Raw genomic sequence first — 27,899 nt, 5'->3', positions numbered from 1 at the left:
CAGGTGTTCTGAAACCCGTGTGCGTCTTGTTGATGAGGACAGCATTTGAGGGCTTCTCGGCTCAGGGCTGTGACGCACAGACCAGGTGCTCGGGTGGATATCCAGTCCCTCCACAGGGTGGCCAGCTTTGAGTTTGGGGGCTGCTGGCCTGGTGATTTGGGACTCCTGGCGGCCCAGCTGCTGCTTGTAAACCCTGCCCCTTGGCCTGAAAAGAGAGCAGCCCCAGCGTTCAAGGGCTGTGCCGGGGAGGGCGCAAGTGCGTGGAGGGTGCGGGAAAGAGAAGCGGCTGCCCTGAGACCCCTACCTGCACCCCCGCGCAGGGTGTCTTCTGTGTCAGCCGGGGCTCATCTGCTAGGCTTGTTCTCAAATTAATCTTTCCCGTTGTTAATTCTTATGCCAAAGAATCGTTTTAGGAAACAAAACAAGGAAATGTTCTTCCCTTTTGGTTTCAGTTTTCCGAGTGGTATTTTCAAGATACATCAACCTCTGCCGTCCCCTCTCCCTTGGGCCCTGACCAGTGCATACATGTGTTTTTATCATTTGTCCTTTGGAAGTTCAGTCACTGTGAAGGGGCTTGATGTGCTTCTGGCTTTTAGAGGTGGGTGTGTTTGGTTTCTGCTTCAGATGTAAAAGTCACTTCTCTTAGGTTTTCCGTAAAATCGGGATTTTCTAGAATTTTGAGTTTTGTTATGATTTTCTTTTGAACCACTTTTAGTTTGAAACAGGGGTCAGCCAACTAAGAGGGCTGCTCCCACTGCTGTTTTTGTCAATAAAGCTTTATTGGCGTTCGGCCCCGCCTGGCCCGTGCAGAGAGCTGAGGCCACACCTGTGCTGTCCACAGCAGAGTGAAGGGGTTTGGACTGAGACCAGTTAGCCTGCAAAGTCGAACATATTTAGTATCTGGCCCTTTACAGAAAAAGTTTGCCAACCCAGATTTGAAACAAGTAATTGGAATGAATAATTCTTAAAACCTGAAGACTTTCTGACAGCCAGCAGGGTGAAACGCTAAAACGTAATGTTTATTTGACTGAATTTAAAATGCTTTTAAAATGACTAACTCTTATTTCAGTACTGTTTTCACGGTTGAGGTGGTTCTGTTGCTTCGTAATTCAAAGGCTGACTTACACGTGTCACCTTCAGAAGGTTGATGCCAATTACATAAACGGGGTGAGGTTGAACCCGAAGAGTCTCCAGGGAGGTGCTCGTCACCGTGAAAACGTGCACATCAAAATATTGACTCAGTGCCAGCTCTAAATGGGCTTCTAGAAATAACTGACCTCCAGCTCTTCAGAGTTCGCCTGCTGTCACCCTTGTGTGACAAGATCATCGGAAGGGCACGGAAAACCTCTGCGTCTAACGGCAGAGGCCGGAGGAGCCTGCATGTCCGTCGGGGCCGCCCTCTGAGCTGCCGGGTGGGCGGCTGCCCAGTGGACACAGAGCCCTCCTCCTTTCTCTGCTGCTATGACAGCTCGGGCGTCGGGCGGGAAGGAAGCGGAGAGGCTTGGACAGCCGGCTCCATGGCCGCGTGGCTCCCCGGCCCAGGGGAAGCGACGGGAAGGTAGGTCTGCAAGGAGTGGCCACGACACTTCTCACAACATGACACCTTGAGACCCTCCCAGCTTCCCCACCTTGCCGCGATTTCAGCCCTCCCTCCTCACGCCACAGTAGCAAGAGTTGGGAAGATCTGTTCAGGTTGCCGTTGTTTTTTTCTGAGGGAGCTTTTATTTTCCCTTTTCAACTTTCTGTTTTTGAAAATTTTTTCAAATCCTCAGTAAAGTTAAAAGAATGGTACTGTGGACCCTTGGGTATCCTTCACCTGGCTTCACCGTTAACATTTTTATCATAAATGCCAGAAACGCTCGACTATAAGTTGCACCCACCTGACAGTTTTCCCCTAAATACTTCAGCACAAGTGTCTCCTAGGAATTCTTCTCCATGGCCCCAGTGCCATGGGCACGCCTGAGAAAATGATAATTAATTCAGAAATACCCTCTAATAGATAGTCCACATTGAAATTTTCCTAATTGTCACCTAGGTCTCCCATACAGCTGTTTTTTGAGCCACTTTTTGATCCACAAAGATCAAGAAGTCCCGTTGTCAACTGTGGGAGCATTACCTTCTTTCAGTAAATGATCTCTAAACCACCAGTGCCCCAGTGGGATGCACTCCAAGAGCCCACAGCCCCCTTCAAAGGCTTTGAAATCAAAAAGAAAAAAACTAGGCTGCCAGCCCAGGCGTTTTGGTGTTGGTTTGGTGACAAAGACACACAAGATTTTCCGTCAGTCCCATAGACAGTTGGAGTTGCATTTGCAGCAAACCACAGCTTGGTGGTGGTGGCCTGCCGGTGGCATCCCTTGGTCTCAGGACAAGTCGTCAGATCCTCCCACTGTTCCGTGTTAGAGCATCGGGCAGCAGCGGAACTCCAGTCCTGACGCCCGAAATGCAAACCTGGAGCCAGACTGACAGCACAGGAACTGTCTCTACTGCTTTCCTGTTCTTGAGCTTCCTCAAGATGGCGCTCTTCACAAAATGCTTGCATTTCCACGCATTTGTGTTTTAGGGGCAAAAATGAAACCTTTTCTTAACTGGCTTGAATGGAGACAGACAGTTTTTTTCTCTTTAACGTGAAGAGAATTTGAATCTCCTTCCGTAGTTTGTTTCACTGTTTGTGACGACTGAACGTTTCTTTCATTTACTTTATTTTCCAAATATTTGCTAATCTGAAGGCAGAAGATTTTGGGGTTGCACTGGCAGGATAATGTCCATTTAGCAAAAAGGCAGAAAGCAGTTACAGCAGCAGTTGGGCAGGAAGCAGGGTGTCACCGACAACACTGGGAGCTTACTGTGTATGTAACAAGCGTACCCTGTATGCGTGGTTTTTTGTCAGCCACGTATATTTTAGGATGATGTCAAAGCCTGCCAAAATCTCGATGTCCGATTTTAACAAACATGTTGAAAAACTACAGGCTCTATCTTGGTTCCTTAGAGCTTACTCAGACCCAAGGAGAAAATGCTGGAATGGCATTTGTATTTCTTTTTGGTCCTCCGACTTAGGCTTCATCTCTAGTCTGCCATGCCATGAGGGCATTTCTACATTTATATTCGTAAAGCAGGGATTTTAAAAAAAAATCCAAGTGGTTCTGAACAGAGATAGGCAATTTCCCCTAGAGCTCTGGGTTTCATTTTCTCTTTAAAATGGTGTTAAATCTCTAGCCATAAAGTAGCAGCAGACTGGTGCGTGGACCAACCTCGGTGCCTTGGACAGGTTTGAGGAATGGCCTGGGAAGGAGGGCCTTTTATGTCTTTGGCTCTCCCCTGCATAGGAAGAGTCGATTTGGGTGGCTTTTTTAGATGTATGGATGAGTTGTGTTGCTTTTGCTTTTTCATAAGAATGTTTGAAAGTTCTCTTAAAATCCTCTATGTAGTTCCTTTCATCTAGCAGGCTCACACATTTAAAAATAGTCCCAAGTCCTATCTAAAGAGGTTTCAGTCACTTCACAGGCAGGAAGAACACAGCCGTGTCTGCAGGGAGGCAGGGTGGCCCCGTGGTCATTTAGTTCACAAAGCGAGAGAAACGTGTGGTGGACGATGCCAGGCAGGAGGCTTGGGGACCGGAGCCCATGTATTTATAACAGGACACCAGCTCTGTAACGCACCTCTCAAGAAGAATCTTGGCCACAGAGCCCTCAGCCCATGGAAGCCCCTTTAGAATCCCAAGAACCACCTCAAAGGATGCCGGGGGGGTCTGTGCTTTTGAGGACGAAGACTTTGGGGACCGGCTTCCCCTTACCCTGGCTGTTTTCTAGATAAGCCCTGGCTCGGAATGTGCGGTGGGAGTCTGGGAGAATTGTAGGCCGAGGGGCTCCCTCCTTCAGCCGGAGCCCCACCCACCTGTCACTGGTACAAAACCGGCTCTCTGTGTGTCTGCCAACTCGCGGGGTCACCCCACACCTGCGCTCGCCGAGCAAGAAAGCATTCCTTTCCTCTCGGGTTTAAGCGGCAGAGATGGGAAGGTGCTGGCGGGGCCGCAGCCAGTGCAGAAGCCCTGGCCCCACCGCCCTGGCTCTCCCAGTGGCCAGACAGGGTGCTGGCGCCCACCTCCCCTCACGAGTATGTTTGAGTGGATGGGTAATTAAGCCCTGGGGACAGTTTGACACAATTGCCCCTGTTCCCCTCTGCTAGAGGCACCGCCCCCGTCTTGGTCACAGGGATGTTTCCTCAGTCACTGCCATCGGCAGAGGATCTCTGTGCCACAGGGGCCACCTTGCAGTTTTCAGAAGGAGGGTCCAGCTTCTTGCACACCTCAGAGCTCCCTGCCAGGTCCGACAGCAGCAGGTCCGCGCTCACTGCCCTTCTGTCAGTGTGGAGGGCTGGCTCTGTGGAGCAGAACGCGGTAGCATGTGCCGGCTCTCTTGGCCTGACCTCCCGGGCAGGAGCTGCTGAAGGCCGAGCATCTCCAGACCTTCCCCTGCCCCCCTCCCCTGCCCCGCGTTGCTGGCTTTATTTACATTGAAGGAAAATTGTCTTTTTTGCTCCCAGTCCTCTGCAGAGCAAAAAGACTTGTCGGATTCGGGAGAGGAGCCTCGGGGGGAGGCTGAGGCCCCCCACCATGGCACGGGTCACCCCGAGTCAGCTGGTGAGCATGCCCTAGAGCTTCCTGCCCCCGCTAGCGCTTCAGCCAGCGCTCCTGAAGCCCAGCTTCCTCCTTTTCCACGAGAACTGGCAGGGGTAAGTCCACCTCCACCCGGCATCCCATGGCCCGGGGCTCCCAACCCAGACTGGCCCCTTTCCCTCCGGGCCCCTCAGATCCACACCCCAGGTTGTCAGCAGCTGATGATAACTGAAAAGATAACAAAGGCCCTCTTCAGCTCCCTTTAATTCCTGCTGCCAAAAAGTCAGGAAAGAGGAAGTCCCCTTTTACATTGAGACTTTTCTAGTTGGGGGAACATTTACCCATAGCCAGAAGCTAGTCCTGGTTCCTGAAGGAGGCGAGGGGGCAAAAGAGGAATTGAGTAGTGGGGTAGAACCTTCCACAGCAAATTCGGCCCCTTCTCCCTCCTTCCATTTTTCCTTCTCCTCTCCCTGAATTTGGGCATTCAAGTTCAGTTATCTTAGAAACACAAAAGGCTCCGGCTTCCTTGACCTATAGGAAAAGGTGTCTACCGCAGATTGCTTTGCAAGACTGGTTGTGTTTGGACCGTGGTTGGGCTGTGAACTGCTTGTCTTCAATCAAAGCAGGAAGAAGAAGAGACTCTTCCTTTGAATCCAGAGGGAATCCCTTGAGCCCTTTATCTTTGTATTCAGAAGGCTTTTGAAGATTATAGGTGGAGAAGATTGTGAGCTCTCCAGAACAAGAAATGTCTTGAGTTTTTGGAGTTTGATAAATTGGGAAAGGTAAACATTAGCCTACATTCAGGATCGAAAACCTCGTCGTCTCGGTACCTAGTGACAGAGTCCCCCATTCTCATGACAGGGGAAAATGACTGTCAAGAAAACAGAGGATCCCGCTCTGCCACACTGAACCCTGGGCAGCCTTGCAGGGTGTCACAGTCCCAGGCCTTACCCCAGACCTTTAGCGGTTCCCTGTGTCCCATCACCAGTCTCCTGTGTCCTTAAGGAAGCCGCTAAAATTCTCTTAGAGCCACCAAACCCTGGGATGCGCAGGAATAAGTGATACTCAGGCAAGGTGAGGTTGGAGCCAAACTTTAACATTCTGGAGGGATCCGTGTGGGGCGGGGTATGGGGGAGTCCTGCGTGGCATAGAAATGGGCTTGGGGTAAGGAAGCCCACGAGAGGTTCCGGCCCGAGGTGCTTACACCAGAGAGTTCTGGGAGCATAGTCCTCACACGAGGGCTGACAGCAAGAATTCAGAGGCTTTTCAACTTTTGGGCTTGGAGGCAGAGCAGCTGCTGGAACCTTCTCCCAAATTGGCCGTTATGAGTTTCATGCCTTCGGCCTTTGCAGGTACATGTTTTCAGTTCCCTGAGAACAGATGATCTTTGTGCGGATCTGCCCAGGAGACTGGGCCCTTCTGCTGCTGCCTGGGTTGAAAAGCACGGTTTACGGAGCATCTCCCGCTGAAGAGGTTGAGGGTTTTCAGTCTAGGGTGGCAAACAGTAGAGGCTGTGTCACGGCAACTGCCTTTCCAGAAGCGAGGCTCTTTCAGGCCCCTTACTTCTGATGACCACTTGGTGAGACAGGGCCTGTGCAGGAAGCACCCTGGGGGCCTCGCCTTCAGGCTGTGGCCGGTCCAGGCAGTGATTTCTGAAGCCTGGCCGGTGGAGCTCGGCTCCTCATTTCTTTTGGACTGTGGGTCAGAGACTCTAATTCCGAGACATTCAAGCAGTGCCCCAACTGGCAAATGCAAGGTCAAGCGCAATGGCAGGGAGCCTGGGATGGTTGTTACGTCACGTGGGAGAGAGTCGGGGCTGGGGGAAGCAGTTTCTGAATGTACCAGCGTCGTAGCCAAGGCCATGCCCGTGACATACACGCGCGTAACTGTGGGGATCCCAGTTCTGTCAGAAGTCCCAGCAGCGTGACCATCACATCACTTGTGACAGCTCTGAGTCAACCAGGGCTTTCTCTGCTGATTAGGCATCAAGGCAAAGTAACCTTTGTTTTTTAGGTCAATTAGGGCATAGATCAAGGCAGATGGAACCTGAGCCCAGCTTCTTCCCGGGCTGAGATGTCTATGGCTAACTCGGACTAGTTGCTTTTGCATCAGAGCAGATTTGGAGCTTGCTCTGTGCCACACTGGAGTTCAGGAAACACCCACATGTTACCCGACAGGTCCCATCCCTCACGTTTAGTCTCTTCTTTATTCCACGATCCCTTGAGCGAGTGTAAAGCTGCAAATTCTTTATAATAAATAGTGGCTCGCTGAATTGTTGCCTATAAAGGGCCCTTATCGTCTTTCAGTCTCATCAGAACTCTGGCCATTGAAGACTCAGTACCAGGAAAAAGTCTCAATATATCAGACTTCCTGGCTCTCACAAGGCAGCTTGAAGGAGACCAAACCACATCCAGATTAAGTTGTCCGTTTGATCCGGAGAGAGTGAGCGTTCCCAATGCTCACTTGGAGGCTGGCTGGAGTCTACCAGACTGAAGCTCTGCATCAAGGCACTGCCGAGCCTGAAATATGTTTATGAGACCCACCAGGAAGCTTAGAAAGAGTCTGGACCCAGCCCCTCATCCTCTGGCATCTGCACAGGGTTTGACCCTCGTTCCGCCCTGGCCCTGCCCAGCATTCACATCTTGGAAGGCCACCTCTCTTTTTCTTTTTTCGATGTCTGCCTTTTTGGTAAGAATCTCTGAGCTGGTTCCCTCAGTTACAGAATAAACAGCAGTGAATCTGCCTGTGGTCCACATGAAGGACACCCCTTAAGTGACTTTTAATCCCAGGCGTCCATTTTCCTGCAGCCCCAGCAGTGGGCTTTCTAAAATTTATTTATTTATTTATATTTTTTATTTTTGGCTGCGTTGGGTCATCGTTGCCGTGCACGGGCTTTCTCTAGTTGCAGCGAGCGGGGACTGCTCTTTGTTGCGGTGTGAGGGCTCCTCATTCCAGTGGCTTCTCTTGTTGAGGAGCACGGGCTCTAGGTGCGTGGGCTTCAGTAGTTGTGGCGCACAGGCTTCAGTAGTTGTGGCGCGCGATCTTAGTTGCTCCACAGCATGTGGGGTCTTCCTGGACCAGGGCTTGAACCCGTGTCCCCTGCACTGGCAGGCAGGTTCTTAACCACTGCGCTACCAGGGAAGTCCAGCAGTGGGCTTTCTAACTGGGCCGTCCAAATGGGGAATCACTGAGTCCCAGGCAGGCCAAACGGTGTCTGGCATTTTCTGGAAGGAATTTCCCTGACATGGTATTGCTTTCTGGTCTTTTCCGGGAGGTCAGGAAGGCAGCACCGTTCATTCCTGCTCACTGCCCATTTGTCTGTGTCTGTGTCTCAGCTCTGTCCCCTCCTCTTGGACTGGCCTGGCAGCCTTGTCCTCTCGAGGCCACGCCAGGCAGCCTCATGAGAGCCATGTTTGGGAGGGGGGAGGGTGCAAGCCTTAGCAAAGTGAATGATCGTAATTTTATTTTTTTTTACAGTCATAATTGTATTTATTGATTTTTTAAATTTTTATTGAAATATAGTTGATTTATGTTGTGTTGGTTTCAGGTGTACAGCAAAGTGATTCAGTTAACGATTGTAATTTTCATTGTTTCATCCTTTACACCAAGATCAGAAGCTTCTCACACCTGTGGTCCCATCCTGGGTTAGGCGTTCCCTCCTATTTTGTACTTGGCAACAGGGACTTATACGCACCTCACAGAATGAGCTGCTTCCCCTGAGGTTCCAGTGTCTTCTGAGGGGAGAGGACTGTGCTGCCTGTCCCGCCCACTGGAGGGGCTCAGGCCACCTTGCAGCGCGCAGTCAGGGCGGGCTTGCTCGCTAGGCCGCGGCCTTGCCGCCGTCCACTTCATTCGTTCACTAGCGCCAGAAAAATAAGTTGAAGTGTTCTCTTTGGTCTTCTTTCTCTTTGGCCTCCTCATGTAAGTGTTCGTTGGGCATATTTTCATCGTGGCATCCCTAAAGGGTGCTGGTCCCAGCGTCCCCGGGGTGTCATCCTGAAGCCCCAATCCTTGAGTGGTGGCTTCTGCTGTGGGAAGAAGCAGAGGAGGAAATGGGGCTTCCACACCCTGCTCTGTCCCCGCTCCTCCCCAGAGGCGCAGATCCTGAGAGCCTGCTCTTAAAATCCTCCTCACAGGAGTCCCTGGAGCAGTGGCTCCTGAGCTTTGGCTGCAGCCTTCTGGGCTTCAAGGAGTTGGGATTGCAAGGCCTGACTCCATGTGTGTCCCAGGCATTGTTCTAGACTGACCCCTGAAGAGCTGTTCCCTTGGTTGGGGCGAGGAGTGGCCCCCAGACCACTTTGACATGGAAGACGTCCTGTCCCCCCAGGCTGCTGTGTCTGAGGACAGTGTCTGTGGAGCTGTCATTGGCCTTGTGTGGGTTGAAGGGGAGCAGTGCACACCAGGCCTTTTCCTGCTTTGGGGGAAGACAGCATGAAGCAGCCAGGCCCAGACAGCAAGCGCAGGCCTTCCCTGGCAGGAGCAGGGGGCAGGCTGCTTCTCGCACGGGCAGTGGTGGAGGGTTTTTAGCTGTCAAGTAGGCTCCAAAGGCAAGCAGAAATAACTTCGCTTTGCAGTCTGTCTTCCTGCTTCCTTGCCCTGGTTCCTATTGAGGAGAGTTGTTGGCGTCACTTTCCTCACTGCTTCTGAGTCGGCTGTTTCAGACCCACCAGGAAGTTCCAGCAGCTTCTGGAAGGTCCTCCCAGTTGGGGAATCTTCCTGTGCTGTCCTTTGCAGGCCTTAGCCTCCCAGCTTTTCCAGGACAAAGAGGCCTGCCACATGCCTGTGGGGTGGGTCTTAGAATAGACTCGGAGCGTGGATTTGAGGGTCTTCTGGGGTCAGGGGTCTAGGAGTATCTGATCTTGTCTGGCCAGGTGCCCTTTCTTTTCCAGGTCACCAAAGGGGCTGTGGCGGAGGACAGGCTCCATTTGTGCAGTACTTGCTGAGCGTCTTTTGTGCAGTGTCCTGGGTGTGGGGTGTATGAGCTGTGAGCAGAACAGACAGGGTAGGGCCTCATGGTAGCAGGAGACAAACAACAGATGGACACATTAGATCACATCCCACTGTGATGCACAAAACAGGGCAGAGGCCCGAGAGAAGCTGGAGGGTAGGGTGGAGAAGAGCTGCTCCTGCTTGCTGGGTGATGATGTAGCCCGTGAGCAGGGGTTCACTCTGGAGGTGGTCAGGGACAGCTGTGCAAGTAGCACGTGAAGAAGGAACACTGAGGCAGGAACAGGGTTGACATGTTCAGGAGACAGGAAGGAGACAACAAGGCTAGGGTGTGATGGACGAAGGGGGCCCAGTGCTGCAGGAGGCCGCCCGGCCTCAGCAGTCCTGGGCCCCAAGAGGCGGGGCTGCAGCCCCTGAGGTCTGGGTACTTTTCTGGAGACAGGCTCCTAGCACCCATCAAATTTTCAAGGAGACCCAGATCCCTGAGAGGTTTGGGGTGTCACTGGCAGAGGTGAGGAAGTTAAGTGTTGTTAAAAGTGCCCCAAAATACACAAAGCAAAAACTGACAGAATGAAGGGAGAATAGACAATCCAGTACATTGTTGGAGACCTCAGTGCTCCTCATTCATGTTCAGGTGCTAGAACGTCCAGACAGAAGCAGGACGAGGACAGAGAGGACTTCAGCAGCTGCAGGGTACACGGTCCTCTCAGGGGCATGCAGGAAGCTGCAGGATGGACCACTCACTAGGCCACAAAACAAGTCTCAGTAGATTTAAAAGGATTGAAATCACACAGAGTCTTCTCCGACCACAATGGGATAAAATCAGAAATCCACAACAGAAGGAATGCTCGGAAATTCACACATGTGGAAATTAACGTAGCTAGCCAAGAGGAAAGGCGGGGGTCCTCTTGAGATTGAGGTGACAGAGAACTGGCCTCCCCAGCCGCTGAGAAACAGGACGACGCTCTGGCCTCACAGCTTTTGGGTCCGTTGCTCTGTGTGTAACTTGGGGGACACATGCCTTGGCAGCTTCCCCATGACCCATGGAGTGCCTGGAATCCGGCTGCTTCCACTGAACACAGGCCAGTGAAGCCCCACTGTGTGCTGGGGCCACACCCTTCTGGAACTTAGAGGCTAGAGGGGGACCCTGACACCGACCCACGGCTGGAGTGAGAGCCGTGGAGAAGTGCAGGGAGCGGTGGGGCCACGGCCTGAGGGGTTTTCGTCTGGGGGGCAAGGGAAGGGACGGTGTCTGTGGGTGAGGGAGCAGTGTCTACAGAGGCAGGGGGCTGGCCATTTTCCAGGTGCCAGAAGTCATTCAGGAAGCAGCGGATCCCACAGGCCCCAGAGGCTGCCATGGGCAGGTTTGGGAGAGTTGAGATGCTTGTTGAGTGAAAAGGTGGGGGGTGGGGGGAGTCGAGGATGGGACTTGAGGGCGAGGGCTGGGCTGGGGATGGCCGGGCCTGCTGTGGAGGAGTAGGAGGGAGGGGCCTGGAGCCTGCACCTTCATGGTGTCACCCAGGGCAGGGGAGCATCTGAGAGGAGCACCCGATGTTCTGGTGACATGGCTCCGTTCTGTCAGATGCCAGCCTGGGCCCCGTAGAATGACAGCACTGCAAGAGCGCCTCTCTGGGTGCCCCATGCTAAGACCCTCTTCTCTGCTCCTCCAAGGGTCCCCTGGTCCCTCACCTGGCTCTCCCACCTCCCCCAGCACTGCCCCAAAGTATGACATCCCGAGGGGGTGAGCTGGCTGGGAGAGCGTGGCCTGTCCATTTGCGAGCCATGTGGCACTGCCTGCTTAGCCCACTGACCCCCTGCACCTCCCTCCCTACGGAGGAAGCGCTGGCCCCGCCATTTTCAAAGCGAAGAAGTGGAAGCTTGGGCCAGTGAAATAATTTGCCCCGCGTTTCAGGTTTAGGACATGCAGAGCTAGGAGAAGCTGACTAGGCTTGGCAAGCCTTCGAGAGCAGGATTTAGTGCCTTCATGCTCTGAGCTCGAGCCCTGGCCACTGTTTTGCACTCATGTAGAGCCAGCCTGCTGGACCCTTGGGTATTTTATTTCATTTTGGGCCCCATGATATGTTCACATATTGAGCCCCTGTTGTGTTACGAGGGTTTCGCGTTTCCCAGGCATTTTGGTGGATGGTCTCTGATGGGGGGGTTGGGGGTGAAGGCCAGGTTGGGGTCCTTTTCTTACCATCCAGGCTCTCAGTGTCCTTTAGGATGGGTCTGCAAACTCTGCCCCCCGTCTGTTTTTGTCCAGCTTGCAAGCTAAGATGGTGTTTTAAAGGATTGTAAAAACAAAATAAAGAATATACAACTTGTGGCCTGAATGGGGCCTGTGAAGCTGAAAATACTTTCTGGCCCTTTACAGGGAAAGTGCCACCCCAGCTCTGGGAGGTCCCCCGGCTCCTCGTCTGCAGTTTTCTTATTTGCAGCAGTTACTGCTTTTACACACGGCTTTGCAGCTTGCCAAGCACTTTCCCATGCATCATCTCATTTAATCCCTAACAGCTCCTCGAGGCAGGTGGTCCTCCTTTGGCTAAACTTAACTCCTGAGGGGCTTTTCTGAAAATAAACAAATTGGCTCCCCTGCTTGCTCTTAAACCGGTGACCCGGGGGCGGGGGTGGTGATGTTCACCCTTCAGAGTTTGCTTTTGGCTGCTTAGTTCTGAAGAATCTCATGTCCCTGAGAGGGGATGTACAGCAGGGACTGTGTATTATCCCACATGGGGCGGGGGCTCATTATAAGCTTCTTAATTGCTCGTTCGCATTCTAAAATTAGAGGTTGTCAAGGAGGAGATGCTTCAGCCACCTTTCACTCTCAGCTGATGATTGTTCGGTGGGTTCTACGGTCTGAGCTGTTGTACCTGGGGATTCTCTTCTGAACACTTCAGCCCAAGGCTTCAAAGCTCTCGGCTGCTCTGGAAATAACAGCCCACCTTGAAACAGTTCCATACCATGGGATGTGCCAGGGCCAGGAATGGGAACCACCATGACCCAGTGTCACGCAGCCAGTGTCAGCGGTCCTGCAGCCCTTCAGGGTGCAGAGAGGGTTGCTTTCCAGCTCTTGGCAAAGTGAACTTGGCCAGATCCAGTTTCAGTGTTTGAATTGGGGGGCTGGGGTGGGGGAACGCCAGTTAGCTGTACCCAGTGGAGAAACACGGAAACTGATCCTGTGCTGGGAACGCGTTCCCAGCCGTTAAGAGGATTCCTTGGCACGAGGCCTGGTGAGGCAGAGGCGTGACGGTTCATGGGGGATTTTTGAGCATTAGGTTGAAAGCCTGTCTGTGACCCGGGTGATTGAGCCCAGGCCACGTGCCCTCAACGCTACATTTCGGGATCCATTTGTGGCAGAAGTCAGGAGCTGCCGGGCCCTGGGCCACGCGGCCCTCTCTGACCGCCCTTACATGTGTTCTTGTTTCAGAGGTCAGCCGGAGGCTCCAGCCCCGAAGGTGGAGAAGGTGAGGAAATCTCTCAAATGTTTCACCAGTTTTGGTTGTAAAAGCGGAAGCAGCCTGATTTTTCTCCTCCTCCTCATTTTCTGTAGATTCTGACCGAGAAGATGGAAATTACTGCCCTCCCGTCAAGCGAGAAAGAACATCCTCTTTAACGCAATTCCCGCCTTCACAGTCAGGTAACAGTTGCAGCCCTTCGATAGACGGTGAAAGCACCTGTGTTTCCAAGCCCGCTGTTCCCCTCCAGCGCCTCACACCCCTGTCTGTCCCCTGTGCACATCCCATTAGAACTCAGTCTCCGTCAGGAGTGAGGCTGGAACGTGCCCAAGGGTAGCACAGGTGCCCCCGTCTGGAGGGGTGAGACCTAGTAGACTATTAATAAGCAAGGCTTGCGAAGAAATCGTCCCTCTGAAAGGGACCATCAGGGCCCTGGTCGGGGCTCTGACCATTAAGCGCACGTCCACCTTGCAAGGCCGCTGGCTATGTGTTGACTGAAGGTGGGGGAAATGGGGTGTCCTCCTGGCCCTTCAGCCATGTGCCTAGAGCCCGGTGGGCCAGTTGAGAATCCCAGGCACACACACAGACAGTACATAGGAGGGAGTCCAGTGGCCCCAGCAGGCACTTTGGTGGTGGAATACCGTGAGCTCCCCGACGAGGGGGCTTGGGGGAGCCTGGAAGGGTTGGCCAGGCTGGGACCCTGTCCCTGTGGTTGTGGCTGGGCCCAAGGGCTTGGAAGCTCCAGCCTGGTGCCAGGTCTGCACACACACACACAGGCCAGCAGACCAGCTGGTGGACACAGGCTGGTTCAGGCAAGAGGCGGGTTCCTGGGGTAGAGGGAGATGCTGGGACTACTTAGCAGGGGGCTCTGCAAGCCTGGGGACACCCCTGCGCCTTGGAGGGTAAAAACTGCGGCAGGGTTCCCCACTCCCGCCCCCGGTCCTGGCTCCGTCCACTCTGGCATCGCCCCGTGCTGTCTGCGGTGCTGGCTTACAGACACTCTCCAGTTCCCCAGCTTGAAGTTCATTCTTGGGAATTCATGTAAAACATTTACAAGTGTGAGCCCTAAGGATATCACTTTAAGGGAAAAAGAGACACTCCTGGAAGCTTTGTTTCTGCTTCCAAGAATAATGCAAACGTCACAGGAACGTACAGTGTAGAAAGTGAGTGTCCTCTTACGCTCATCCCTGTAACACTTAATTTCATGCCTGTTCCCTGAACACTTGTTTTGGACATTGCCTCATCCTTTTTCACAACTGCGGGAGACCCCCCTGAATAGAGGCACTGTCGTTTGCTAGCCAGGCATTGAGGAGCCGTTCGGGCGGTCCACAGTGCAGGCTGCGGTTACGTCCTTTTTCTAAGGATCTCTGCACGCTTGTCACGTGAGCCTTACCACAGGAGGAGGGAGCGTCCACTTCCTGGCCTTGATCGTACTCCTTCCCGCTCACCGTCCACTGCTGAACCGCACTTTGCGCATCGAGAAGGTGCAGCGGAGAAAAGAGGAGGTGGTTTGTGCTGTGACTGTAGGCTGAAGGGGTAGAGGACCAGCAGGCGTTAGCCCTCTCCTCTCGCGCGTCACCACCTAGGGGATGCTCAGCGCTCAGCCATCAGGGGAGTGGAGCCACAAGCAGTCCCACGTTTGGAGGCCTTTGCACTGCACTGTTTCCACTTAGCTAGCTGCCTTCTGTCCGCACAGTTAGATCTTCAGCCCCACTGCATTGTTGCCTGGCCCACAACCCGGGAAGCAGTTGATTTTGTAAGATCCTAAACAGGTGAGGGGAGGGGGTCTGCAGCCAGCCGAGCCCCGACTGGTGACAAGGAGCAGGGCCTGAGGCTTGGCCCCAGGGGAGACTCGGAACATCGGGTGCATCCGCTTCCCTCCTGGCTGCTCCCACAGGGGCACAAGGACGAGGTGGGTGGCCACAGCAGGCCAGAGTCAACTGGTAGATATCAAACAGATTCAGGCTGTTCCACTGGACACCCACCTTTCTTGTGCTTTAGAAAGAGTCCCAGGGTTTCACTTTTACTGGGAGTTGCCAAAGGCCAGGTTCACAATGCTGACCCCCCTTTCCCCAACGGTGGGGCCTGGAGATGACCCCTCAGGTGGGAGAAGTGATCCTGTGCACGTCTACCCTGCCTACTCACACTGTTTTTCCTCTTGTTCCCTCCCCTGCCTGCACCTCCTTGTTGACAGTATCAAAAAACAATGTTTTTATGCCATCCACCTTCTGCGAGCCATCTGCAGGCAATTCTGACTCAGAACCAGGTGAGCCCTCGCGTCCCTTTACCTTTCTCGGCTGGTCACTGGGGGTTTCCTGGGATGAAAAGCAAGGTCTTAATTGGGAATGGGTGGTTTGAAGGCAACCTTCTTTTTCAGTTCCTAAATGTTCCCCAACTCTTCACTGCACAGATTTGGAATCTGGTGTGAAGCAGGCTTCATCAGCCCTTAATTTCTGTTTCTACAAGCAGGGCCTGGTTACAAGGAGTTGCAAGTCCTTTTAAAAAAAAAAAGAGAGAGAGACAAGCAAAAACAAAGAAAAACTGTAATGAAGTATACTACTCATTTTTCAAAAGTTTACACAAATAATACGTTTGTATCATTAAAAACTCAGAAATACATAGAGTAAAAGAATCCACCTCTCCATTTCCCATGCACTCTGCCATCCCAATGGTAACCACTCTGAAGTTTATGTAATTTTCCAGACCCCTTCTCTGCGTATTAAATTCTCACATGAATTAACATTACTTAGATCTGTTTAGATAAATATATTTAATCAGAGCCTTAGAATTTTAAGGAAAATAGCTTGATCCTTTCTGAAGAATGTGGGGCTTTCCTTTTTTGGTCTCTCACTAGAGAAGCAACTCCAAGGTTTCCTGAAAGTTTCTCCCACGTGGCTGAAATTCCTCATAAAAGATTTAATGAGCGAGTGTAACCATCTTAATTCTGTAACGCAACCTGCCTTATATAAATTCATTGCCGACTTCAAAAGCGCTGCGAGACCAGTCATACTCTGGCACGAGGGCACTGTCGAGGGAAGAGGCAAGTTGTTAGAACGTTGAGGGTTGATTTGATGAGACATTGTTTCAAACAGTTGAATTCATTTTGACTCTAAAGGCAAACTGTTTTGAGCTGACCCCCCTCACGGGGCCTGAAGAGGAGCTTGGTTTGTAGGGGTCCTTGGGAAGACCTGGGCACTGGCCTAGCAAGTCACGTTCTGAACCCCGGGGGCCGTGTCAGCCGTGGTGGGTGATCAGCCACTGAAGCCAGCCCTCGAGCTCTGTTAGGAATCTAATGCTCGCCCCCGAGGTGTCTGTGCGACAGCCCCACTCCCGCTTCTTCCCCGAAACCTTTATCCTGCAGCACTGAGAGCAGGGCAGCCCTGAGCAAGGCGGGTAACTCGGACCTGCCTCCGAGGCCTGCCACAGCCCGGCCGGCCCCTGGACCCGCTGCCACGTGCAGCGGTGATAGACTGGCTCAGCCGCTCTGCAGAGTGAACTTATTCTTAGCTCCTTGCCTGCCTGCCTTTTATTTTTTTTAGCTTTAATTTTTGCGGGAAAAATTGTAACACTTAAGAATGGTAAAGCACTTCTCTATCCCTCTACCTAGAGACCCCATTCGATTTTCCCGGGGCGTCCCAGTGATGTCCTTCATGGCAAAGGCATCAGATCCTGGCTCACACATCACGTATCTGCAACAGTCCCTCGAGCTTGCCTCGGCTTTTATAACCTTTCAGAGTGCAGGCCGGTTACATTGGAGAAGGCCTTCAACCTGGCTTTCCCGCTGTTTCCCGGTGACTGGACCAACTTACCCTTGGGGGCTAGAACACCACAGAGGTGAAGCTGTGTGCTTCCTGTGCACTGTAGCAGGTGACTCATGGCGTTTACTGTCCTGTTACTTGAATAGGGCGGAGCCCGCCCAGGTTCTCCACTGAAAAGTCATGTTTCACCCTTTGATTAATATTTTCTGGAGAGATACTTTGAGACTCTGGAAGATCTCATTCCTCTTCTTACTTTTTGCTGCAGTGTTAGCCTCCAGAGATGTTTTCTTGCTGGGAGCGGCTACTCCTCTGGTGCTGGCCGGCCGGGGATTTTCTGCCTCCTGTGGGCCGGCACTCTGCTGGACAGCAGAGCTCTTCTCTGCCACTGCTTGCTCATGTGTTTACTAGAGCCACATGGATGTTCGCATTCCTGTTTTAGTCAGTGGGCTATAATCTGTTGTTATTAGTGTTTACCTTAACATTCAGATTTTATCTTCACCATGAGTTTATTTTAATCATCCCACAGTTGGCTGCCGGGAGCTGCGTCAAGCCTGTGCCCCTTGGCCATGTCCGCATCATTCTTTCGAGCATGTCCTTTTCTTTCTGTCATAAGGGGTTCCAGGCTCATCTTCTTCCCTCCCTTTCCTCAAGGGGATCCTGGTTCTGCTTAGGGGAGAGTGGTCTCTAGAGACCAAGATCTGAGTGCTCTGCGTGCTGGTCGCCGTTGGGCTGTCGCCGCTCCCAAGCCCTCTCTGTGCCCAGAGCTGAGAACACACACAGCCAGGAGCACAGACATACGTAGACCTCTTCGCCTACACACACTCACATCTGCACGTGTTTCTGTGCCTCTGCTATTCTGTCTGCTTGTATAGGTCACCCCGGGTTCGGGTGGGTGCTTCCAGCACCAACAGGGTTCATTGTAGCCCCACCTCCCCCCCTTCCCCCCCTTCGTATTTCTGCCTCTTTTCTGACAGCAAGAAACCTGGCTCCCTTTGTCCTCAACACACTTACTCATCGCTCAAGCCCCTGCCAAGCTGCCTTCTCTCAGATTCTTTTTAGCCTGTGGTACACACCAGGTTAAATTCTGATCTGCCTTCCTGGTTAAATCCAGAGTTCCCTCATCACCTGGGTCTCTCTGAGGTGGGGCACAAAAAAGCCTGCTTGCTTCAGGCATGATTCAGAGGACGGAGGCTGCCCCACAGCAAGCTCACGGGGGGCCGTGCATGTGCCCTTGAGAAGACACGGGTACAGCGGCCTGTGCACCCCTGTGACCTTGGCGTGACCTTGCACCCCCGTGATGGGCTCTGGCCATCAGGCAGTGCCTCTTCACTGCACCCTGACTGCGTTGCAGGACAAGTGAGCTTCTGGAGGCCATGAGAAGAGACCACGTTTGTTTCAGTGCAGACAGGGCTTGTGGCAGGACCTCCAGGGTGCGCCACCCTGTAAGCACCCTCCCTGCTGCTCTGGGCCCCGCTGTCCCGAGTCCCCGGTTGCCATTGCGAGTGTGGCACACACGCTCGTCTGTGTCTCCATTCACCGCAGCATTCAGCATGGATGTCCTGTGCATCCTTGGGGTGGGCCAGGCACTGGGCCCAGTGCTCGGGGTCAGTGGCAGTGACTTTCCAGGCCTGTCGCCCCTGCTGGTTAGCCTGGTCAGCCCCAGGGGTCCAACGGTCAGAGCAGGGCGGTGAGAGCAGTCTCTAGCCCCAGTGTGAACACTGCAAAGCCAGCTCTAAGGGCTTTTTAAAATCACCTGAATTACGAATTTCATCGCATTTTTTTTAATGTTTCTAAATTGCCAATCATCTTCTGAATAATCCTGAGCTTTGAAAATGTAATTCAGTATTTCCCTTCCCAAAAGGAACATCTGGCAACATGTCCTCCCCTGCATCCTGTGCTGTCTGGCTCTCCTGAGTGTGGTGTTAACGACCCCTCTACGGGAGAAACACCAGCTCCACCAGCGCAGACTCCCCGGAGCCCGTAGGGATCAGCTCCTTCATGCAAGCTAGCAGTGAGAGTTACTTATTGTAACCTGTTTTTGCCCAAGGAGAGCAGTTTGGCTCACCAACACATAGCCCGCAGGAAGAGGGCCTTCCTGTTTAGGAATTCTTTTGGGTTTTTTTTGGGTTTTTTTTTGGCTGAGTTGGTTCTTCGTTGCTGCGTGCGGGCTTCCTCTAGTTGCAGTGAGCGGGGGCTACTCTTCGTTGCAGTGTACGGGCTTCTCATTGCGGTGGCGTCTCGTTGCGGGGCACGGGCTCTAGATGCACGGGCTTCAGTAGTTGTGGCTCGCGGGCTCTAGAGCGCAGGCTCAGTAGTTGTGATGCACGGGCTTAGTTGCTCCGTGGCATGTGGGATCTTCCCGGACCAGGGCTCAAACCCGTGTCCCCTGTATTGGCAGGCGGATTCTCAACCACTGTACCACCAGGGAAGCCCCCTGTTTGGGAATTCTGATTTGATTTTGTTTCATACCTGAAAGTGTGGGCTGACCAGGTGTGTTTGTGGTGGTGTTTTTGTGTACAGTTGAAGGGTTTCTAGTGTATCTACAGAGTTGTGCACCCATCACCATAATTAACTTTAGAACATTTTTGTCACTCCAAAAAGAGACCCTATACCCTTGAGCAGTCACGCCCCACTTTGTCTTTCCCAGCCCCTGGCAACCACAAATCGACTTTCTGTCTCCGTGGATTTGCCAGCTCTGGACATTTCATTGTAAATGGAGTCATACACTGTGTGGCCTTTTGGGGTATCTTTCCATTTATTTAAGTCTTTACTTTCTTCCAACAATGTTTTGTAGTTCTCGTTGGTTCAGTTTATTCCCAAGTATTATATTCTCTGTGGTGCTATTGTAAATGGAATTGTTTTCTTCACTTTTGGATTGCTCGCTGCTGGTGTGTAAAAACAGGCAAGGGATTTCTCTGTCTTGATCTTGTTCCCTATGACCCGAAAAGGGTTTTTTTCCCCCGTGGGCTGGACCTTAGCACAAAAGTGAGGCTGCCTCTGGGACCCAAAATGCTGCAGTCCCTGGGCTCTTCTGGGGACAGACGTGTCCTATTGGAGTCACAAGGCTTTTTATCCTGATCCTTCTGGTCAGGGAATGCATTAGACTGTCTCCCCCGCCCCCTAAGATGGGCAGAGTCACCAAGGTGCAGGGATTAAGGGATCTGTGTGTACTGGTGGCTGAGCTGAAACCAGGCTTTGAGCCCCTGTGTCTGTCAGCTCTGCATAGTTGTCCATCCCAGATTTCGTCCTGAGGGAGGCCCCGCCTCCTCCTCCTGGGCCTCCCAGCGCCCTCATTAGCCGCAAGCACTCCGGGCACATCTGGACAGAGCCTGCCATCTGCCACCTTTGATCTTTCACCACAGAAAATGCATCTCATTTCTCAGAGGTCTGCTGGTAGTAGAGAAGCTTCTCCTGATTACAGACGTGTCCTCCTGGAAAGGGAGCTGGGTCCCAGGGACCAGAACTCTGTGGCTCCCTGATATTCCTTGGGGCCCGCGAGCACAGCCCAGCCTCCGAGCTCTCAGCCCCGGCAGGTAGCTGGGTGGGTGGACTGCAGCTTGACCAGCCCCACACATGCCCTCCAGTTTTCTGTTGCCAGCAGTTCACCCCAGGGCCAGCACTGCCTGCAGCCCTCAGCCTCCTCCCTTACAGACGGGATTGGATGGGCCTCTGCTCTTCTGTTTTAACTTGGAAACATTTTCCCTAGTTCCCCAGGCCCATGGCCACCGAAGCCCAGACCACAGTCCTCTTCTGCCCCTGGTCCCTCCTAGCTTTGCTGCCCCACCCCAGGCAGGCCCGCTTTTTTTTTTTTCTCTTATGCTTGTAGAGGAAAAGAGCAGTGGATTCCGGTTGAAGCCGCCGACCCTGATCCACGGCCAGGCACCCAGTGCAGGTGGGTGTCCGCCTTGAAGGAGGAGCACAGAGTGGCTGCCTTGCGGCCTCTGCGTGCCAGTGTGGTCCGGGCTCACTTTTCTGACACGTGAGCACTGGAACACCGCTGGAAAGAGCCCGTCGGACCAGGGAGGTTCTCCTGCCTGTGAGCCCGCTGTCCCGAGGAGGTGGCGGCGAGGGAGCGGGCCCGGCTTGGTGGGTGGCGTTCAGGCTCCGTGCCCGGCAGTAGCTCAGTTGTGAGACTGTCTCTGCTGAGCGATCTGCCCACAGCGTTAACCCTGAGTAGCAGAGCAGCCGCTAGTGAGCGGGGCCCAGCACTCGCGCCATCGAGACACGTCACATCCAACGGGAAGCCCTTGCAGGGCCTGGAGCGTTCTCGTGGTCCTTGCCCTGTATGTTTGGCAGAGGGATTTTCTCAACGTGGCATTTTGAGAAGCAGGTGCAAGGGGTACCTTTACGTGACCCGTAGCAGAGTCCTAAACTTTGAGAGGTGAACTGTGGCTTCACTGCTTTCCCCTCACCGTCTGCCCTTGACCCTCGAGCCCCACGCTTGAGAACAGCTGTCTCTTGGTCCCCCCTGTAGCATTCCTGTACTCACTGGATTAATTTGCAGACATGATCAGTTTCATGGGGGTTTCATTTAATCACATATAAAAATAACAATAGCCAGAATTTGTATGTCTAACTGTAGAGAAAATATCTTGGGTTTTTAATTTTTTCAGTATGCTTCCCTGTAAAGTCTAGCCCAAGAGGGACATCAGATGCGTTGTTGGGGTGAATTTTTCTGTAAAGTGCCTGAGAGCTGGCGTGGGGGTGGGTTGCATTTCTGCCCTTGCGGTCGGAGGGCCCGGGCAAGCCGACCTCTGTCCCCAGGTCTGCCGAGCCAGAAGCCCAAGGAGCAGCAGCGGAGCGTGCTTCGCCCAGCAGTGCTACAAGCCCCGCAGCCAAAGGTGCTCTCACAGACCGGTGAGTGACTCGGCCGTGGCCCCTCCCAGGCTCACACGTCAGGGCACAGCCGCGTCACGACACAGGTGGCTTTGGCCCCGTCTGCTGAACGCACTGGGAAATAGAGTGCTGGAGAAACAAGCCCTCAAATCCCCAATGAGCCTGGAAGACAGGCAGTTCCACTGGCCTCCTGAGAGCTGGCCCCCCAGCCCTGAGCGGCCCAGATGCGTCCCTGTGTGTTTGCAGGCAAAACTCAGCCCTGTATGTCTAAGAGACCTGAACCATATTTCTATTATATCCACAAAGGATGGGGTTTTCAGTTCATCCTTAATTTTCTTAATACTGATAAACTTTTCTTCTCTTCCTCTTAATCTTTCCCTACAATTCAAGAGCTTTTCATCGGGAGCAAAAATAGTTAATATTTCTGAAGGGTTTTAATTGCATGGAAAATTGTTTTGGTCTAATACTAAACAAAGCCAGATTTAAAGTTGTACATGTCACATAATCTCAACTGTTTAAAGGAGAAAGTGCATAGAAAAAAGACTCTATTAGTAAAACTAGTTTTATAAAACTCATAATTATTCCCCAAATATATTTTCTTTTTTTTTTCGCCTAAGTAGTAGTATTTCTAAATAAACTGAAAATTCACATGGTTCTTTGTGGAATAAGTAATAAAGGATTCTTTCTTTTGTGAGGTGTTAGTTTTGGGTTTGGGTTTTTCTAACCTAAGAATTTGTATTGATTCCAGATCCTTTCCTTTAAGAAGGAGACATTACACTCTCAGCCCAAATGGTAGAAGGCAGCGGTGCTGAAGGTGGTCCGGGCTGACCTCTGAGATGTCTGCTGTCCTTTTCTCCCCACAGTCCCGAGCAGCGGCACCAACGGGGTCAGTGTCCCGGCAGACTGCCCGGGGGCAGCGACATCGGCTTCGCCTGACAACCCCGCCCGGAGGAGTCCCTCTGACGAGGCACCAGCACTTGAGGTCCGTCGGCAATGGGGCAGGGAGTGCACCGCACGTGAAGCTTCTCAGGGCCTCACCGGGCGCATGGGCTGTTGACCACTCTGGGCTGTATCCAAGCTGGCCCATGCTAAAGCATCCTGATTTGCTCAGAGGTCTCCATGTGTAACCACAACTGACTGGCCAGGTCACCAGACCACCAAGAACTCCACAGTTGGTTTTGAGTGAAAGGGGCCACGAGCAGGGCTCTGGCACTTAGGGCCGGATAGCCCAAGGCCTGTTTCGTTTCCACGCACGTAGTCTGTTGGGGCCTTGTACCGCTGTACTTGGAGAGATGTCTCCCGTCCCTCTTCCACAGCCGAGCAGTTCCTCAGGGGTTCATACACATGTGCTGCTTCTAGTGGCAGAAGTGTGCTTGGGAGTTCGCTCAGAAATCCTTTGTTTTATTTATTTATTTTTATTTTTATATATTTATGTATTTTTGGTTGCATTGGGTCTTTGTTGCTGTGCGCAGGCTTTCTTTTTAGTTGCAGCAAGCGGGGGCTACTCTTCGTTGCGTGGGCCTCTCATTGCGGTGGCTTCTCGTTACAGAGCATGGGCTCTAGGCGTGCAGACTTCAATAGCTGTGGCACGTGGGCTCAGTAGTTGTGGCTCGTGGGCTCTAGAGCGCAGGCTCAGTAGTTGTGGCACATGGGCTTAGTTGCTCCGCGGCATGTGGGAATCTTCCCGGACCAGGGCTCGAACCCATGTCCCCTGCATTGGCAGGCGGATTCTCAACCACTGCGCCACCAGGGAAGCCCAGAAATTGTTTTTTAAAAAAAAAAGTCCTCCAGGGTTCTGGGATTATATAGGCCAGATGCATATGTTTTCCAGTAGCGTTGCATAGCAGCTGAAAATAAGGGGCATTTAATGAAGAGCCTGCATTTGCGGTTGGCAGAGACGGACTTGAAATCCGAGTTGCAGCAACACATCCAGGGCTCCACGTACGGAGACAGATTGCACCCGTGTGTTTATCTCCACTCTGCCTGTTTCAGCAGACAGGTCGCTGCCTGAGGTTCTCCACCCTCTGCCTCCCCCACCCGCTGCCATACCGCCGCCGGATGTTCAGGCTCAAATGGTGAAAATGAACATCTCCAATTCAATCTTCAGATGTCCCTGAGCCCCCCACCCTGAAACCACAGTTAGTGGAATTGGAAAAAGGAATCATTCCCACAGCATACTGCTTCTCAGAAACTGGTGGCTAGGGCTCTGAGCTGGAGGGAGACCTGGACGTGACCCCCCACCCCACCGTCTCCACCCAGTGTTCCCGGTGACGAGGGCACTGCCAAGACCTCGCCCCTCCCCCTCCCTGGAGAGGTCTGGTCCCCCCCAGCCCTAGGGCATCTCCCTGGTCCCCCACCCCAGGGCCCGCTCCACAGGATTCACGCCAGGCAAATGCAATGGTGTGAGATGGCTCATCTCGCTTCTCGGGGCTGATGTGTGGCTTCTTTTCAGTTGTTCTGTTTGCTTGTTTTAACCAGGAGAAAGACTTGCAGAAAAATGAGTCCAGCAGTGCTTCTGAGGAGAGCTGCGAGAAGAAGGAGCTTGCACAGCAGGCGTTTGTGTTCGGGCAGAACCTGAGGGACAGAGTTAAGGTATGTGGTCAGAAGGCCGGATGAGCTGTTGACCCAGTGAAGGGATCTTTTTACGCCTCCCCCAGGTTCATTTGCCCGGGGATGGGGAGTGGGGGCCGTGTCTGGGGTGGTCCTGGGCCTCAGCGCCCAGCAGCTGCTTGTTGCGTCCCTTCCGTGCTGTGCTGCTGACTCCTGGCAGCACCCCGGCCGGCTGCCCCCCACCCTGCCCCACCCCTGCCAGTGTGGGGCTGAGCGGTGGCTCCTGGCGGCAGGCCCCCTCGTTCTTCCAGGAGCCAGGCTGAGAGAGGCACCTTAGCCCTGACAGCTGACGTGTTTATAGCCAAGGAACAAGCAGACATTAGGATCCGATGCTTTCCAGGTCACCAAAGAGATTTTTCTGTGCTTACTTCAGGGTTTCTTTCAGCACTAGCGTCGTTCAGCCCGGATCCTTCTTAGTTGTGGAAGGCCGTCCTGCGCACTGTAGGGTGTTGAGCAGCATCCCCGGCCCCCGCCCTCTAGATGCCAGCAGCACCCCCTCCCCGCCCCCAGTGACGACCACCAAAAGCATCCCCAGCGGTTCTGAATGTTCCCCGTGGGACCATGTCACCCCCAGTTGAGAGCCATCGCCTTGTTTTTTTCAAGGAGGGCAGGTGGAAAGATACTGTTTTCTCTCCCACAGGAGGCAACAGGATCTGTCACCTCCTGGCTGCCCCCCAGGTGTGTTGGTCTAGTCTGGGGACTTTGAGTCGGGGGTGGGGAGCATGTGGCAGTGGCAGGGGATCTGGGTTCTGGACCCCACGCGCTGGCCCTCTCGGAAGACCTGTCCCAGCCCCAGGGACTGAAGGTCCCTCTGTGCCATTTCCAGCAGCTCATCTGGCAAGAAGCTCCTGGAGGCTTGAGGGGCAGTGTCAGTGGCTGTGTCTGGGGACATTTGTCATTGCCACAGCTGGGGGGTAGGTGCCACTGATACTAAGTAGGTGGAGGCCAGAGATGCTGACCAACACCCCACAGTGCCCAGGAAGCCCCCGTCCCCGCTCAGGGAACCACCCGCGCCCGGGGTCAGTAACGCAAAAGGTGAGAAGCCCTGAAACGAGAAAACAAGAGTGTCTCAGGTGTGGAGGAGATGTCAGGCCACGCCGTCAGCTTCCTCCTCTGGTGCCCACGGTCCAGTAGAAGCACACATACCCCAAGAGACACAAGAATAGGTGTTGATGTTGCACAGCTTTAGGCAAAATATTGAGTCCCTTGGCAGCTGCCCCCTCCTGGGAGCAGAAAGCAACAGCAGGGAGGACCTGGAAATCCACCCATGCTGGGGACCGGGGGCCTGGCCTGAGCCATCAGGTCGAGTCTGTTCCTCGCTGCCTTGAGATTGGGGTGGGGACGATGTCTCGTGGGGATCCGGGCGTCTCATGGTTGCATCCCAGCTTCTCAATGGGGGGGGCGACTCAAAGCCGTGGTTTCTTAACCGCTCTGAGCCTCTGCTTCCTCACTCAGAGCAAGGTCGCTAACACCCACCTCTCAGCGTTCCCGGGAGAGTTTCATCGGAGAATGTATTTAACCAGGCTAGCATGGCAGTTGGCGTAGAAGCAGCCTTGAGAAATGATGCTTCTGTTTTGTTTATAATGAACCCCTTAAAATGTAAGATTTGTAAGCGACCTGTGATTCCTCGGTGCAGAAGTATTGATAAAAATGCCAACAAGGTGCCAGCCTGAGTGTGCTTTTTTAAAACAAGGTAGAAAAGGCTCCCTAGTGCCTTATGGACTGTTTTTGTATCTTAACTCTTACCACACCCCAGGGTACACACATGTAGACGGAGCCATGCCGCATGTCAGCGTAGGGCCTGTGGACGCAGGCTGAGCTGCAGAGGTCCAGGACATGCCGTTCTCTGAGCAGTGTTTCCTCTCTGTTTCCCAGTTAATAAATGAGAACGCTGAAGTAGTGGACATGGAGAACGCCGGACACCCCAGTTCAGAAGCGCCAGCCGCCACCAACTACTTCCTTCAGTACATCAGCTCCAGGTCTGCGCCTCGGGCCTGGTGCCCAGCCTTGTCCGGGGAGAGCCTCCGCCTCGGGCCCGTGGTCACCCGTGGTACCTGCCTCAGGGCCCAGAGAAGCCTGGACCCTCCTGCACCAGGAGCCAGCCCAGTCCTTCCTCGGGAGGGCAAGGGCACGTGCAGCCAGAATCCCAGTCACCGTGCAGCCCCTCCCTCTTTTCCGCTCTGGACACAGATGTGGAGGGGCTGGGATGGTGGGCTTCAGCAGACATCTAAGGCAGGACCCCAGTCCCGTGGGCTTGTTCAGCCCAGCCCCGGGAGTGACCTCTGTCACCCGGGCCTCGTGCCCAGAACAGAACCCGGTGGGCCAGTGACAGCTCGGCTGTCTCCTGTCACCAGGTGCTCCCTGCCCTGGATCTGGGCTCGCCGTTGGCGCTACTGGTGGTGGCACTTGCCAACAGCCTGGCTGCCGGGGTGTTTGAGAAGGAAGGCTCGTCCCTGCCTGGGAGATGGGCCAGGAGAGCAGGCGCCGTGCGGGCTCCCACCTCGGAGAGGCCCGATGGGAACAGTGACCTCGCTGCTTGGCTGCCTGGCCCCCGGTTAGCAGAGTGCATCAGATATTTTAAGACGCATTTTTTGCACCTGAGTGTTTCCCAAATTGGGAGGCACGTGCAGCCTGTGATGTCTTAAAACGGATGAAGTGTGACCGCCAGGGCAGCTGCCGTTTGCTGAGCGCTCCCCAAAGGTCATCCTGTGTCACCTGCCGGCCACCCCATAGGAGGCATCACCTCCTTGGTGCAGGCCTGGGGAGGGACCCAGAGAGCTGCAGTGCCTCCCGGGGGCAGCCCACTGGCAAGAGACAGCCGGGTTTGTCTGCTGGGAGTGGACGGAACGCCCCTGCGCTCAGCCTCTGTGTGGTGCTGCCCACCTCCTGGGGGTTGGGGAAGACGGGCATCTGGTGTGTCACACGGCGCCCGTGTGCAGTTGGTGCCAGGCGGTGCGAGCCAAGGGTCTGTGTTTGCCGCCTGGAGAGGGCTGGCATGGAGGCCTGCGGGTACCTGTCCCTGGCACACCAGCCCAGCCCGAGGCGGAGCAGGGCCTCGACCGTGCGACCGTGTGTGTGTGCCGCGCATGTGGGCGTGCACACCGCCTGGCCCTGTGCCACCCTGCGCTCACAGCGTGTCTCCTCTTCAGTTTAGAGAGCTCAGCCAACAGTGCGGACGCCGCCAGCAGCAAATTCATATTTGGCCAGAACATGAGTGAGCGCGTGTTGGTGAGTGACCCCCGTGGGGACTGTCCTGCCCAGGGCCTGGAAGGCTCTCGGAGCCTCCCGCAGGTCACCGGGACACGTCGGGTGTGGCTGCTGCCTTGAGTCCTGTGAAATTAGAATGTTTTCTTTTCCAAGTAAGAGAAAGAAGACCCAGCTCAGACTCAGCTTAAACGGGGGGCGGCGCTGGTGGCCTAGGAAGGCTCTGTAGGAGCCAGTGTCGCGCATCCTGTCCTTCCTCGTCCTGAGAGGGGCTTCCCTTGAGTCACGGGCCGCGCTTCCTCCCAGCTAAGGGCAGGTGCGGTGACAGCCGTCAGGCCAGACTCCTTAGCCATGTGGGCCGGGACCACCCTGTGCCACCTCTGAAGCCAAGGGAGGGCAGCCCCATCGCCACCGTGAGGCTGCAGCACAGAGTGGGGGGCGAGGGGGCAACCCTGCAGGGTCTCCAGTGTCCCCTGC

General features: G+C 53.8%; 1 protein-coding gene across 9 annotated transcripts in view; it reads left to right on the top strand.

Moving 5' to 3' along the window:
* The window catches only part of RANBP3 (RAN binding protein 3), a 54,052-nt gene that overhangs the window by 19,446 nt on the left and 6,707 nt on the right, over positions 1-27,899 (top strand). For 2 of the 9 annotated variants that reach the window (XM_060007541.1, XM_060007540.1), the window contains exons 3-12: positions 4,540-4,728; positions 12,987-13,023; positions 13,110-13,196; positions 15,209-15,280; positions 20,599-20,664; positions 21,537-21,629; positions 22,472-22,590; positions 24,087-24,200; positions 26,094-26,197; positions 27,368-27,446. In XM_060007541.1, coding sequence (XP_059863524.1) covers positions 4,540-4,728; positions 12,987-13,023; positions 13,110-13,196; positions 15,209-15,280; positions 20,599-20,664; positions 21,537-21,629; positions 22,472-22,590; positions 24,087-24,200; positions 26,094-26,197; positions 27,368-27,446 — 960 coding nt within the window. Of the gene's footprint in view, positions 1-1,507; positions 1,559-4,539; positions 4,729-5,118; positions 5,395-12,986; positions 13,024-13,109; positions 13,197-15,208; positions 15,281-20,598; positions 20,665-21,536; positions 21,630-22,471; positions 22,591-24,086; positions 24,201-26,093; positions 26,198-27,367; positions 27,447-27,899 lie in introns of those variants that run through there. The other 7 variants (XM_060007545.1, XM_060007544.1, XM_060007543.1 and 4 more) reach the window with 5 other exon arrangements.

The sequence above is a fragment of the Delphinus delphis genome, chromosome 3 (genome assembly GCF_949987515.2).
Source record: "Delphinus delphis chromosome 3, mDelDel1.2, whole genome shotgun sequence".
NCBI classification, from domain to species: domain Eukaryota; kingdom Metazoa; phylum Chordata; class Mammalia; order Artiodactyla; family Delphinidae; genus Delphinus; species Delphinus delphis.
Note: the sequence above shows the minus strand (reverse complement) of the source record. Positions and strands in the feature narration are given on the sequence as shown.